Source organism: Haemaphysalis longicornis, unplaced genomic scaffold (genome assembly GCF_048455015.1).
Source record: "Haemaphysalis longicornis isolate Haplotype H1 unplaced genomic scaffold, Haemaphysalis longicornis Haplotype H1 scaffold_5, whole genome shotgun sequence".
Lineage (NCBI taxonomy): Eukaryota > Metazoa > Arthropoda > Arachnida > Ixodida > Ixodidae > Haemaphysalis > Haemaphysalis longicornis.
This window is the reverse complement of record NW_027526385.1, coordinates 154,195,176-154,208,598: the sequence shown is the minus strand read 5'-3', so window position 1 is coordinate 154,208,598 and position 13,423 is coordinate 154,195,176. Positions and strand designations below refer to the sequence as shown.

At 46.9% G+C, this 13,423-nt stretch overlaps 1 protein-coding gene across 1 annotated transcript; it reads right to left on the bottom strand.

The window, feature by feature from the left end:
- Positions 1 to 2,458: 2,458 nt before the first annotated feature.
- LOC144139957 (uncharacterized) lies at positions 2,459 to 13,154 on the bottom strand. The gene is made up of 5 exons (XM_077672177.1): positions 12,945 to 13,154; positions 7,070 to 7,210; positions 3,099 to 3,193; positions 2,568 to 2,744; positions 2,459 to 2,479 (listed from the first exon to the last, which is right to left on the bottom strand). The coding sequence occupies exons 1-5, from the start codon at positions 13,135 to 13,137 to the stop codon at positions 2,459 to 2,461; spliced, it is 627 nt and encodes a 208-aa protein (XP_077528303.1). The 5' UTR covers positions 13,138 to 13,154.
- Between the last annotated feature and the right edge of the window lie 269 nt (positions 13,155 to 13,423).

Genomic DNA, 13,423 nt, shown 5'->3' with positions numbered 1-13,423 from the left:
GGCTATTAGTTTGCTACAACGCCAAGCAATTATATAAAATTCCATTAATGCGTGTGTAAATGTTGTGCATTCTATTATAGCAAAAAGAAATGGACGTGCTACTGCTATACTTATTGAGACCTTCAAAGTCTCGGTGAGATAGTGATACCAATTGGCATATGTACAACGTCCGTCGCTAGGAAGACATGATCACGGTACATCGTCCGTCACGCCTTACAGAGCAAAACTGAGGTTTTCTTAAAGCATGAAGTTTACTGATATATAATACTCGAGAGAGCAGTTGAAATCATTCATGATCTTACACGCTGTTGAGACCCAGATAGAGAGAGTCACACCGAGTTGGTGAAGGTCAACCAAACTACACTCATTACGCCCCCAGCCTACGTAAGAAAGGAACAGCAAATGTCACTGGAAATATACGAACACAGTTCTTACCAACAATTGAAGGATTTGCGAAATGCAGCGGCAGCATAATGAGTCCCGTTACACCCATTGCGGGCGCAATCTGGTCGGCTCCCAGGTAGTCAGCCATGAGGACCGGCTTCAATGACAGCGAGCATCCCACTGCCGCCCCGGATACAACGCACAGCAAAAGTATCCCATGGAAAGAATAGACGTGAGGCATCCCCAGAAACACAGCCGCAACAGCAGCGTAGCAGGCTGCCATCAAAGCACTGCGGGTTAAGAACTTGAAGTCTGCAAGCAGTGGAAGGAGCAACCTGCCTATCAGGCTCCCCACAGAAAGACACATTATTAGGGCCGTGGCATCCTCCCTCTCCCAGCCTTTGTCCATAGCGTAGTCTACAATGGATAGCGCGGACACCAAGTCATCGAAGTCGCAGATTATGAAAGCTGGTACGAAGACGTAGAACATTTTCTTCCGCAAAGGCCCGCAGACATTCAAGAAGTTTTTTCGGCTTCCCGAATCTAGAACGCTTTGCGGTGGCTTCAAAACAGCTTTGCTTTTGTTATTAAGCATCTGGTCTATGCCTTCCGTAACCACGCCATTTGCTTCCCAGCCACTTCTAACCGGTTTTTGCGCCCTTAAATTTGCTTCTGTCCTTGTTGTCGCACTTTGATTATCGGCTTCTATACCGTTTGTTTTCTGGGTGTTCTCTATGGTAAAGCAGTACTTTGAATCTGACGTCGCCCGGCTTTTTATTTCACGTGAAAGTGAGCTCTGCGTTTTGTTTCGTCTGCAGGTTATGATGGGAGGATTCTTGAATAGCATGACCAATGGCGTTGCGTGCATGCATACTCCGGCACAAATGATAAATGCTCCCTTAAACCCATACGTGCGTAAGAACGCCTCAAACGCCACAGGGAAAACAAGGCCTGCGGCTGCCCAGCCACCAAATTTGACACCGCTGGCAATGGCGCGGTATTTGTCGAAGTACGCGACAACGTAGATCGATAGAGCAATTAAGACGACCCCTGCCGCTCCACCTGCGTAGAAAGAAAACAACAAATTGGGGAGTTTGCTACAGCCGCTTATTGCTGAGATGCGTGAAAACAACACATACAGTGACGCCCCAAATTTTTTTCTGAATGAATTACAAACTTTTATCTTCTAGCGCTCTTTGCTTCCGAAGGTAGAATTAAGGTACAATTTGTTCAATGCAGGCACTTCAAATCAATAAAAGTATAGAACTTCTGCGAAGCCAAAGATGAAATATTCTGTTCTATTTGTAAAGCTGTCAGGACATCCGGGTGCAAAGAACAGTGTAAGAATAGACAGCAATAGCAAACGTTTCGGCATTTCAGCGGAAATGAGTGGTGAGCTGTGGCGACTGGCAAAACACTTCAAACACTTCACTTGCTCACACTGAATTTCATATTAATTTCAAATGGCATTACCACTGTAAGAAATGCATGTCAAATTTTGACAATTCCAGTGCACCGTCTAGAAAGGGGCGGAATTAAAAGCAATACCGTTTATTTATGCTTTGCATTGAAGAGGATCGGCCCAAATACGCTTTTTGGCATATTTAGCTATTATTTAATTGAACTGAAGAGCTCGGGTTTGTTTCTAAGCGTGAGTCAACCAGACACGTATTTTTCATTCGCGCTTTGGAGTATTTCGGTAGCGCTACTATTTCCCAACAAAGTACAAGTACAGTGGCTATAATAGTAGAGCAAGTGTAGCGACACCGCGCGGGGCGATGGAGAACAATCGAAACTGTTCCCTCGGCCTGCTGCGACTTGTCGCCGCTATGACACGGGCTAATATGAACGGTAACTTTGGCAAGTCGCTGCACGGGCTGCATCGGCTGCGTGGTGGTCGCAGTCCACGCAGGCTGCATGGTCGGGGTATTCCGCTGTGTCAACGTACAAGGTAAAGGTGTTCCAAGCCTGGTCTTTGCATAGGGACTTTGCCCAATCAATGTGACGTTGGTGATAGAAAGTAGGATGCAGGTTCCTTGCTATGGGGGCCACAATGTAGCGGGATCAGAAGGAGTCATCCAAAGCGGCCGTATCTCTGTGTTGAACAGCAAAGGAGGTGCACAGTTATGTCACGACGGACCGACCCGTCGGAGTAGAACCAAGCCGGTGGAGTTGGCCAATACCTTGTACTTCATCCAGACCTGAACCGGTTTGAAGACCTCGGTGAAGCCCAACGTACTGGCCATCTCCACCGGCTTGCATATACTCCGACGGGACGGTCCGTCGTGACATAACTGTGCATCTTGAAGACCCTTGTGACTAGAGGTGTGGCGGGGTAGGACCATGACCACCTTGACTACCTTGCGGATGATGCATTGAAGGCGTCGAATTTCAGTATGGGTGAACTTGAGAAACAGGGTGACGCATGTGGTGCGGCTAGGAACGAACGCTTGCACCAAGCGAAGGACGTTAGCTTCTTTGAGGCCATAGCTGCGATTCCTTATCCAGGTGAAAAGTCTGCAAATCTGATCAACTGCGTTGTCGAGGGTGGGGATAGTCTCGGTGTTGGCCCCATATGCGTGAAATCAGAGGCTCATGATGCGCATAGGAGTTATTCATTGGCGTGGAATGCATGCAGGCAACCATGTTTGTGCGCCGCCATATTCGTGGCCAAGCGTCTGTTGCTAAGGCGACGTGGTGCACACAGCACTCACGGGCCCCAGGTCAGGCACCCCTCTTCTCATCCATGCCTTCATAGCGGCCAGGCAGGCCACGGGCCACGACGTGAGCTTGTCTTTTCGTGCAAGACCTGTGCGAGTGACTCGACAGTCAGGTGTACTGCGATAGCGTTGGTTACGCGAAAAATCATGGTTCTGCTCATGAGTGTGACAATCTTATCTGCAATTCAACCCCAGCCTCTGCGCCAACCCATGAGTGAGCGTGAGTTGGTCGTGGCAGAGAGGTTGCAATGTGAGTGCAGTGGTCCGTTTGACAGCAGGAACTGCATCATTTCCAAACTGTTCACCACTGAAAGCAAAGTAATACCTCGAAGCCAAGTACTGTTGAGTGCAGCACAGTACGATCTACCTATCGCCAGACGCGTATGAAGTCGCCGCCTCAGATCAGCTCATGTCAGAGATGAGTTGTTTTGCTGAGTGAGAAACATTTAGCGCACGAGAAAGACAGCGCTAAATCGGCGTACGCGTGAAACATTTCTCCAATTAAATTATTCGATTTTACTACTCAACCACGTATTTGGGGGCCCTTACCAGACAAAATGTCGTGGATACGGTGCGCGTGCACTTGCGTTGACATCTGCGGCGGCAGCGAACATCAGCGTAGGCGCGCCATTCGCAGCCGCGATTTCATCCTCCTATGATGGTAAAAGCTCGAGGGCAGGTAGGGCGGCACCATATAATGAGAGTTCCTGCCGATAATCGGGTTGAAACGCAGCATACGATGGACGCTGGTGTCTTTTTTTTGGGAGATGCGGGCCGAAAGCGTAAGCGCTGGCACAGTGGCCGCGGACATGCAGGTTTTCAGTGTTGGCAAGCGAAGAAATCGCCCTCTAAAATTTTCAATCAATGCCACCTATAGAGGGCACGTGGAGCAAGGGTTACTTTGCAGCGTGACCTGAATATTGGGGGCACAGATATCACGATGGCGACGCTCTCTCGTAAAGCGCTAGAAGAAGGCCCCGGCTTGTGTTGTGAACAGTTGAGTCCCTTTTCGTAGGCCTAAGTGGCTCTAATGGCGGCTGTTTGCTGAAGGCGGTCTTGAATATTCCCATTACTGCCATCAACTGTTCAAACAGTGGTGTCGTCCGTGTATAAGTTGTGGCGCAGTCCTCGGATGCCTTACAAAGGAGACAGAGCTTGAGCATAGCCACGTTTACGAGGAAAAGGAAAACAAATTACACCATCTTCCCTCAGGGGAACCCTGAGTAGTATGCGAAGCAGCCATGAGGTCGACTGAAGTTCCCATTAGTTTTCACTTCGTCGTTTTCGTTGATGTTCAGCTTCGCGTGCCTTCGTTGTATCAGTAGCTTCTTGACGTATTTTGAATCAGTAAAGGACATAAGGCGCATTCGTATCAAATGCTCCCGTATTGGTTTGTAGCGCAGTGGGAAGAGCGCCACGTAGCTCCTGTTGTGGCCAGAGAGTCGTGGGATCGAAACGGGGCGCCGCCTAACTATTTCTTTCAGTAGTGGACTGCGCTGACGTCAGGTCAAACGCTGACGGGGCTGAAGAGACGCGCATGCGCAGTAGAGTGCGGACGACGGACACCGACAACAACAACGACGGAGGGAGGGACACAACCCCGAGCATGAGCTGCTTCGAATCTAATAGCGCATCAGCTGTGAGTTTCCTGCCCAAAGGTATGGGTGTGGATTCCGGGCCTTCGACCGAGAAGCGACCGGTGAAACAAGTAAGGAAATTGGTAATATATCGGTAGTTGAAAGGGCCAAAGAAACGTTGAATAAGCCCGGTCAGTTTATTTTTATGAGTGACGTTGTCAAAGTTCTTGGTCAAATTAATGCGCATGATGACGTTAGTGCCTCGGGGGTAGATAAGATGGTTATCCTCACTTCGATGCCGTCGGCCCCGTATCTAAGCATGCACCTCGCCAGGCCGGCCAAACTGGGCGGGCGCGCACCAGCTCGCTCGCCCACGGCCAGAAACTAAGTTTTGGAGAGAACAAAAGTTGATTTAAATCGGACACATTCGCCCCAATGAAGCTCCCGATCCTGGCCAATCCTCCAAGTGGGTATGCGCCACAAACAAGAACCACGGCCGGGCTGGAGCGGAAGCTCTGCCCTTTCGTAATTTCACGACAGTCGGCGCACTAGTCGCAAAACCTTCTGCGCATGCGCCATCCAGGGAACGCCGGCTACCATCTTGCTAGGCATAGCTACGCTGCGCCGGCCGTGTTGGAGTGTACAGGGGCATAGAGTTTCTTACAATATAACTAGAGGGGAAACTGGCGCTGCGATCGTACGCCTTAATGGGCGTGATGGGTAGTTCTGGATTCGGATTGGCGCTCGATGGGTTGTGGAACGTGCTATGGATTGCAGGCAGTTTGGTTTTCGTTTTGGATATACATGAACGCATTTGCTTACGCGGGGTGTTGAGAGGAGCGATCAAAAATACGTTTCTCCTTGAGCTGCATGCCTCGCGTGCACTGATACCGCCCTGAATGGAATGTTTTATAACCAGAGTTGCGAATTTGGTCGCTTATCAATTCATTGCCGCACAGCGAGCACGAAAACACAAATGACGGCGCTTTGTGCGGCGAAGCTGTCTGCGAATTAGGAGTTGCGGCGCTGCTCTTCCGGCAGAGCAATGTATTGTGAAAGCTGACGATGGTTGCGAATCGCTTGGAACAGCCACACCTTTCGTGCGAACGCCGGCTCCTACGGCGTAGAACAGCTGCACCGGCGGCTGATAGGAACGCAGCTTAATGAATGTCACTATATAACTTCTCCAAAGGTAATCGGTTTCTTTTTTCTTATGAGCACAAAACTTTTCTTACTATTACAAACCACCAGTGCCGAAACGTTTACAAGTAGTTTTTAGAGAAGTCCGCGTCCCGCTGTAGTTGGCAGAAAATGGCAAACCTGCTCCACAAACGTCCTCGACTCCGCGTCTGTTTTTTATTGAAACGCGCCGTTTTATTTCGTACAAAACCGGTTTTTCGTGACTAACGTTCTTGTTCGCCATGTAATTTGTAAACGGAGAACCGGGCAATGAGAGCTTTTTTGTCAAAAAACACAATTTGCGTAGCCAGAGACCTGCTTTGATCCTACGCAATCCGGTTCCAGAACTACCCATCATTCCTATTGAAGCGTAAGCGCCGCTGCCATGTTCGCGTTGACACTAGCACCAGTTTCCCCTCTAGTTATTTGTATGACGCTCTATGTACAGGGGTAGACAACTGGCGCCAGCGCAGTCTAGCCGACGTGCCGCCGCCGACCGTGCAGCCGCGCGCCTGTGCGCCGGAATAGTCGGAGTGTATACGCGCCTTTACACACACCAAATTCAGCAGATGACAGGATCAGCAGAAGGCAGCTAAGGCTGCGCCAGGAACATTTATGCGAGAACCAATAGCTCGTGCCTCTCTCTCCTGCTGGCTCGTCATTCTTTTGTTAGGAGGCTACACACACTGGGCGTAATGATCGCGCAAGGAGCCTCGAGGTAGTTTTACAAAAGATTGGGTTTACATCTTCGATTGTTTTACATGAAGCTTCTACAGTGCGCAATGGGCAACAAAAGGCGTGGGCTGTATACTTTATGGCCTAAATAATACCACAGATGCGATACAAATATGTCAAAATTCCACTTTTAGAGCGCAACCTTTCTTAGTGGCGAAGATGGCGTCGCGTAAAAAAAACTAAAGCATGTTCTCAGAGACAGGCTCGTCCACCGAAAAGCTCTAATAAGATCTCTGGTCACTCGGCGCATGCGTGAAACCGGGCTTTTAACATTTGCTTTTTACCGGAGAAAACTTCGCGTTTCAATCACCTTTCATTTCACCCACGATCATCATCATCGGCAATGAAAGTTGACTTTCTACAAGGTTGTTTTGGGACAGCATCGCCATCTAGTTAGGCATAGAAAGCTTCGGTTTAATACAGTCATTCACAATGAAATTTGTTATTGAATTTCAAAGTAAATGCAGCACTTACTGTACATAACGAGCGTTGCGATCATACATGTGGTGCTTGTAGCGAACCCGGACGCCAGCAGGCCCACCCAGAGCACAGTTACGGCCATCAGGGTGACCTGGTAGAGCGAGAACCGCAACTCCAGCAGTGCCACAATGAATCCTATGCGAAGTGAGAGCCAATGAGAATGTTGCTTACAAAAAAGGAAAGAGGGTTACGTTATAAGAAGACAACACAAACATATTCATGTGAAGTTGTTTCAGCGTGTTAACGTCACTGTAATCAATAGTGTTATGAAAATATTCACGTGCCTCTTGTCTTTGAAGATGATGTGCCGTAGTGCATTATTCATATTGCAGAAAATTGTGTCTAGAGTCAACGCATTTGCGTCTAGAGTAGACACAAAATTGTGTCTACTTGTGTGTCAAAATTGTGTCAAAATTGTGTCATCGGAATTCAGTAATTTGTGTCATATAACCATCCTAAATAAATCAGGACCTTGGTGTTTGAGCGTGTTTTCAAGCGACTTTTTAACGGTTTGCACGGTAACAGAAGGGTAAAGCAATAGTAAACCGGCTCCACTGAGAGCATAATTTAAGCGATCGAAAGGCTGCTTACTAACTTTGGTACCTTTAAAAAAATATCATTTCTTCTAATTCGCAGCGCCAACGGCATTAGCTACTGACCGGGGTGCTTAATAAGTCAAGAACAGCAATTGTTTAAATGTAGCTGTCTCTTTGTTTATTTGTGTAGCAAAAGATGCAGAAATAAATTTTAGTACCCATATCATTAGGCTAGCTGCAGCACTGAAAATATTGGCGCGTTCCCACATTTTAAGCAAGAAAAAAACAGCCGGAAGAAGCACTGCCGGAAAAACGGTAAAATGACAAGGGCCTTTTATGTCGAACCTTCTTATATTTTTTTGCCATTGCACTGGATTGATTGAAATATTTACTTGGTTCTTTGCTGTGAGTATTAAGTATAGACTTTTATAGAGATACTAAGCTTTCATGTCGAATACCATTTTTTATGTTCAGAGCGTTCCTGCCTACCCTAAGCCTTGCGCGGTGTTCCCGCAAGTACCGTGAAAACCACACTGCTGCATGCAGTGACCGGACTGGGTGAGGCTGTACGAACTGCAGTCCAGCTCTGCGTCTAATCATACTAAATTTTCATCTGGACATTAACAGTTTCATATCTTCATGGTTCCGCACGCCTTCAATGGGTTGCGATACTCCTTCCCTCTTTGCGGCATCAACGACGCACCAAAGTGTTTCTAGAGAAATGTGCGCTGCATGTGGTTTGCAGAAAAAACGATGCTAAAATGGCATTTGTTCAAAATATCCCCATCAGTTATCTGCGTTGAGTTACGCTTCCGACATAGGGAGACACAAGGGCTAACCATTGTCCGTTCGGTCACTACAGATTTCCTTATATAGGGAAAAAGCTGCTCTGAAGCTATTCCAAATACCGCTATTATAGCTATTAAAATACCACCATTAGATAGATTCAAAATCACGCTAAATTGTAGAAAACACAATTTCTATTTGTTTTGATTGACAGCGTGCTTGTTACAAGCTGAGGCTACGAGCTGAGGATTACGGAACATTCCACTGTTCGGCCCGTTCTGGGACTACCATTTCAGTCCCAACGAAGAGTACCAAGAAATTAGGCATTGATAGACGGACGTCGAGAGCAAATTGCAAATCGTGGTAAACTGTACCTGAGGCATCGTTTTCTAAAATATAACTGCTAACTTCTGAAGTTTTCTATCGTGTTAACCACTGCACCCTCGCACCTTTACGTCTTGCGCGCTTGTTACCGGCACAAACGCAGCTGAACATCACGCAAATAAAAACGGATCGCAGCTTGCACAATCAGTTAACGATCAGTTACACTGCTACAACATGAGCCTACAGATACCTGTTTATGCCTACACGGATGGCTCGGTTGGCCCGTGTAAATCCGCGGCGGTATGGTTGCACTAGCAATGACGAAAGAGAATCCACAACACCCGCTCAAGTCCTTGGGTTTATTTCAGCACGAGCGCGTCGCTTTGGCATCATGCTCCTTGTTTCATAAGGATGACATAAGGAGTCGAAGCGTTCCACAACCACGGGTCGTTTAGAATGTACGTAATGCCATACATTCACGATGGCAAACCCTGTGGCGTTTCTGCCCACTGCAAATCAACACACATTGGTATTTTCGTACCATTGGTTTGGACGTTTACGGCACAGCTGCCAGCTTCTACATACGAAGTTGGTACGTTCGGTGTATTGCTACTATGATGGCCGGCGCTCCTGGTGTGAGGGTTTTGTTTCGACGTGGAGAAAAATTGCCCATCGGGTAGATACAGAGAACATATTGAAGACTACATAGAAGGTGCACCCATGCCGTATGTGCACAGGCGAGTGCTTGAGCGCGAGTTAAAGCATTGCTCCTCACTAATTTCTCTGGATAAAGTATTTTTGTCGAGAGCCGTTTCAGAAGTGGGACTGGGAGAAGGATAAATTTGTGTATGTATTGAAAAGCTTTACACTCCTGAAAAAGTGAGCCTACTCCGTCCAGGAAGCTTTTCGGCTCGGGCAAGGTTCAACTTCCCACTCGATGATGCGACATCTTATGAAGAGAGCAGTGTAGCTGTGGTTTGCGGCGCGACATCCCGCAGGACATGAATGGATTTCTGATAGCCTACGCAGTAACGGCAATTGGTAGAAGAGTCTGAGTGGTGGGAATGCAGGATCAGTGAAGCGTTCGTGTTATCGCATGCGAGCCTCGATTGTCGCTTCTTTGGGTTTAGTGCCAGTGATAGGGTCATAATTCTTGTACCAGTCATTTCCATTCCTTTGGCGTCATTATATCTAAGATGTTCGCGCTGAAGCAGATAAGTAACTGGCAGCTCCTGAAGCATCTCATTGACTTCAAAAATGCTAAGATGAGCGCAAGCTGGTAATGGGTCTTGTTGGACGGCGCTGAATGTTTACATAAGACGAATCAAACACACAAGACAAGTCAGCGCTTTTGTGAAGGTCCCCGGTGTATTTTGATCGCCTTTAAAACAGTCCGCACCGTCAAATGAAAAACATACGGACTTCACTAGTACTTAGCGGCAAGTTTGTAAAGGCGTTTAAACAGCGCCTAGGAGGATTTTAATAAAGAAATCCGTGTGAGGCAACAGCAGCTACTGAGACGGATATTGCCGTTTTGGTGATCTAGGACGTTTTGCCAGTTTATTCGCATCGGCTGTTTTGCATGTATCGTTGTATTTAGATGACCTTTATGCTTTTTTGGCATCTTATCCGGCAATTTGGCTTGTGTGCGTCTAAGGCCAATCAGGCTTCGTTGAGATTTATAGAAGTGCAGTGTATGTGGATCAAGGTCCGGAAGCCCTTTTATGAGTCTGATTTCTGAGAGTGGGGCTCGAAGAATTAGCGGACATCTGTGTCCCCTGCCGTAAGATCCTGAGCCCGGAACCAGCTCCATTCATTGCGGTACTTGTGCCGGTCGGTAATACGCAGCACTTTGTTACCTCTCAGTTTTGAAAACCAGATTCAGGTTCCGTGTGGAGGTTACTGTGACCACTGGCGAACGCTTACCTGGTGAATAACGACTATCAGCTCAACATACAGAGAATAAAGGGGACAAGTGGAGTTGTGTGACGTTCTACTGAATTTAATTGTTTTATCGTGAAAAGCGGCTCATTCAGAAGAGTGAACCTTGCTTCGTGAATAGATGTGTTGACATCTCTGCCTTTAAACATACATGTGAAGTGTGCTTCACATGAAGTCTTCCTCCCCCGATGTGTTCAACGGATTTCAGGGCATTAAGTAATTACCAAGAAAATTTGCTTTCTTTCATATCATAGCAGCTGTTCATATCATTCTCTTAGGCTGGTTGAGTGTCGGCTGTTTTTATTAAAATTGGTGTGGCAAGTTCCAGAAGGAGATAAGGTTCAGCGTCAGCACTGTGCATTCTGAAATGAACAGCTATTCCCTTGCGAATGAAGGTGAGAAAACGCCGGTTATATTGTCAAGTTTGTACGTCGTGTATCCAACGAGCGTCCGGACGAGTACGGACCTATATGATCGCGTCCTTAGTTGTGTAGAATGACGTCGGGCTTCATGTATTTGTTTATGTGCCGACAAAATTGACCTGAGATAGTAACTTCTTTGTATATTTGTTCCTCAAAAACGTCTTGCTATCAAATTCGACGTAAGTGTTGTATTTTGTATTGTGTCCACTTCACTGTGGTTGTTGGCGTAGACGCGATTAAAATCCCAATGGAGCTCAAAATACTAGGTTTATGAGCACAGCAGAGACATTTCTTGGGGTTTTCCGGAATCCTACTGCAGAGGAGCCACGTAAAACGAATTCGTGGACGTCGTTCAGCAAACAAACAGTCAGCATTTCGCCTCTTAAACACACGCAAAACGTGCAAAAATACGTGTCACATTAAAGCCGTAGCGTTCGTTTTCATGGAGCAGAAAGAAGTTATCTTGAAGGAGTCCAAGGACATACATGGACATGAGCATTGTATTCAGAAAAATAGGGACAGCTTATGAGTCGATTACATTCGTTTTCTTGGCTACAGCTCCTAAAGAGACGCTTGCATGTGCCAGTCAAATTCGAATCCCCATTTTTAGCGTCGGCTTTCATTGTCGACGGAGGATATAAAAGACAAAATGTGGCCAGTCATAGCGTTTACTTGCACTGTGGCTGTGCAGCCTTATGTCAGCAAGCAATGAGCGCCAGATAAAAACTATGCCGAGAATGCAAAGTGACATGGGTGCAGACTAGTTAAGTAAAATTATATTTCGCCTAATAGCACAACTAGAATGGGCACACACCCAGAAATCCACATTTTCCTCTTCCAAGTGCTTTGTTTTCCTCGATAATCACTTGAACGGCCATACAGAGAGAGCCTTTCAGAGTTGGACCCTAACTAATGAGGCTACAGGAATGGTTTGCTTTTCGCCATCCGAAATAATCTTTCTGGCAAAGTCCCTGCTTTAAAAAATGCGCAGTACGCAGCACATTACACCTGCATATTTCTCAACACCACACTTTAAAAAACGTTCACTGCATAAAAACAGACAAACAGGGAAAGCACTATCAAACTGAAACAAATCGTGACTGAATGAACACTGAAAAGGGTTCAGCTTTCTTTCTTGCCAGGCTTGCGAGTTAAGATGGGGTGTTTACAATGAGCTACAAAATAAAAAACAGGGGTATAAATTTTTTTAGGTATGCAATGAAGGAATAGAGGCCTAGGAATATAACAGTCAAACTTGGCATCAAGAAGACAGAAATAAGTAAACACAAACAACATCGTTTACTAGTGAGGCATAAATTTGAAGAGCACATTTGTACTTCGCGCTGCGTCAGCATAACTTCACCATAAAATTAGTATGTCCCGCGGTCATAACGAGCTTCGTGGTTGAGGTGGTTGAGGTCGCATGAGCATATGCTTCCGGTGGTTTCGTTCATAGTGTTAATTTTCGGTTGTCAAACAACAAAAAGGCGCAAGCTAAAAAAGTTATACCAGAGGAGAGTCAGCAACGTTTTAAAATCGCGACACACCGGTGTTTAGTTTTCTTTGTGTCGAACCAAAACATGACCCCCAGGGCGGGGTCAAAACTCGTTTCTTTGGGCGCAGCAGCCAAAGTCCTAGCCCCCGATCTACCAAGGCGGGTGCGATAGGCAGTCAGTCACCGCCAGCAGCCAAAGACTTCAGAAATGTCCTTCTTGCGGGGCACATCGAGTACAATCCAAACTGCGTTTCCAATTCCCTCTTCCTATGTTTCTTAGTGAGGATTACGAAAAAGGTGAGTTGGGCTGAAGTTCTACAAGCAGAAAAGGTAGGAAACCAAGTTTTTGCCTTCCTCGTTCTTACCACCTAAATGGGTGACGATACAGGTGGCGGTGGAGACCCACGAAGCGGCTTCGTGGCTCGCATTGAACTCCTCCATGAGTAACACGTAGATCACAGGGCCGTTGGAGACGACCACTGCCGACAGCAATGCGACGAAAAAAGCCAGCACTGCAACGCTCCACGCGACATCCGTGGGCACAGCTGCGGTCGTCATTCTTGATTACACCGGGGTTTGGGGTGTTACTGGTCTCGCTCTGCCCGTTCGATGCACTGAAACAGCAACGAGTAAAGCTTTCGCATTCACATTCCTGGATAACCAAAAAAATGGAGCGAAAGGGAGGGGGCGAAAATTGGACGTGGCGGCCGGCACAAGCCGTAAAAAGTTACGCCTTTTAAGGACAGTGCGTTTGATACAACAGAAGAGAACTCTGGCTCAGTTGATTGGGAATTATATATTGAACGACATGGAAGAGAGAGAGAGCCAAAGAAGAGCCCCACGC

Excerpts from the sequence above, each read along its gene's own strand:
- LOC144139957 (XM_077672177.1), bottom strand. The coding sequence starts at position 13,137 with ATGACGACCGCAGCTGTGCCCACGGATGTCGCGTGGAGCGTTGCAGTG. Across the intron at positions 7,211-12,944 it reads TATCGTCACCCATTTAGGTG|GATTCATTGTGGCACTGCTG; the intron begins GTAAGAACGAGG and ends CACTTCGCATAG. Across the intron at positions 3,194-7,069 it reads CGCAACGCTCGTTATGTACA|GTCTTGCACGAAAAGACAAG; the intron begins GTAAGTGCTGCA and ends TCACTCGCACAG.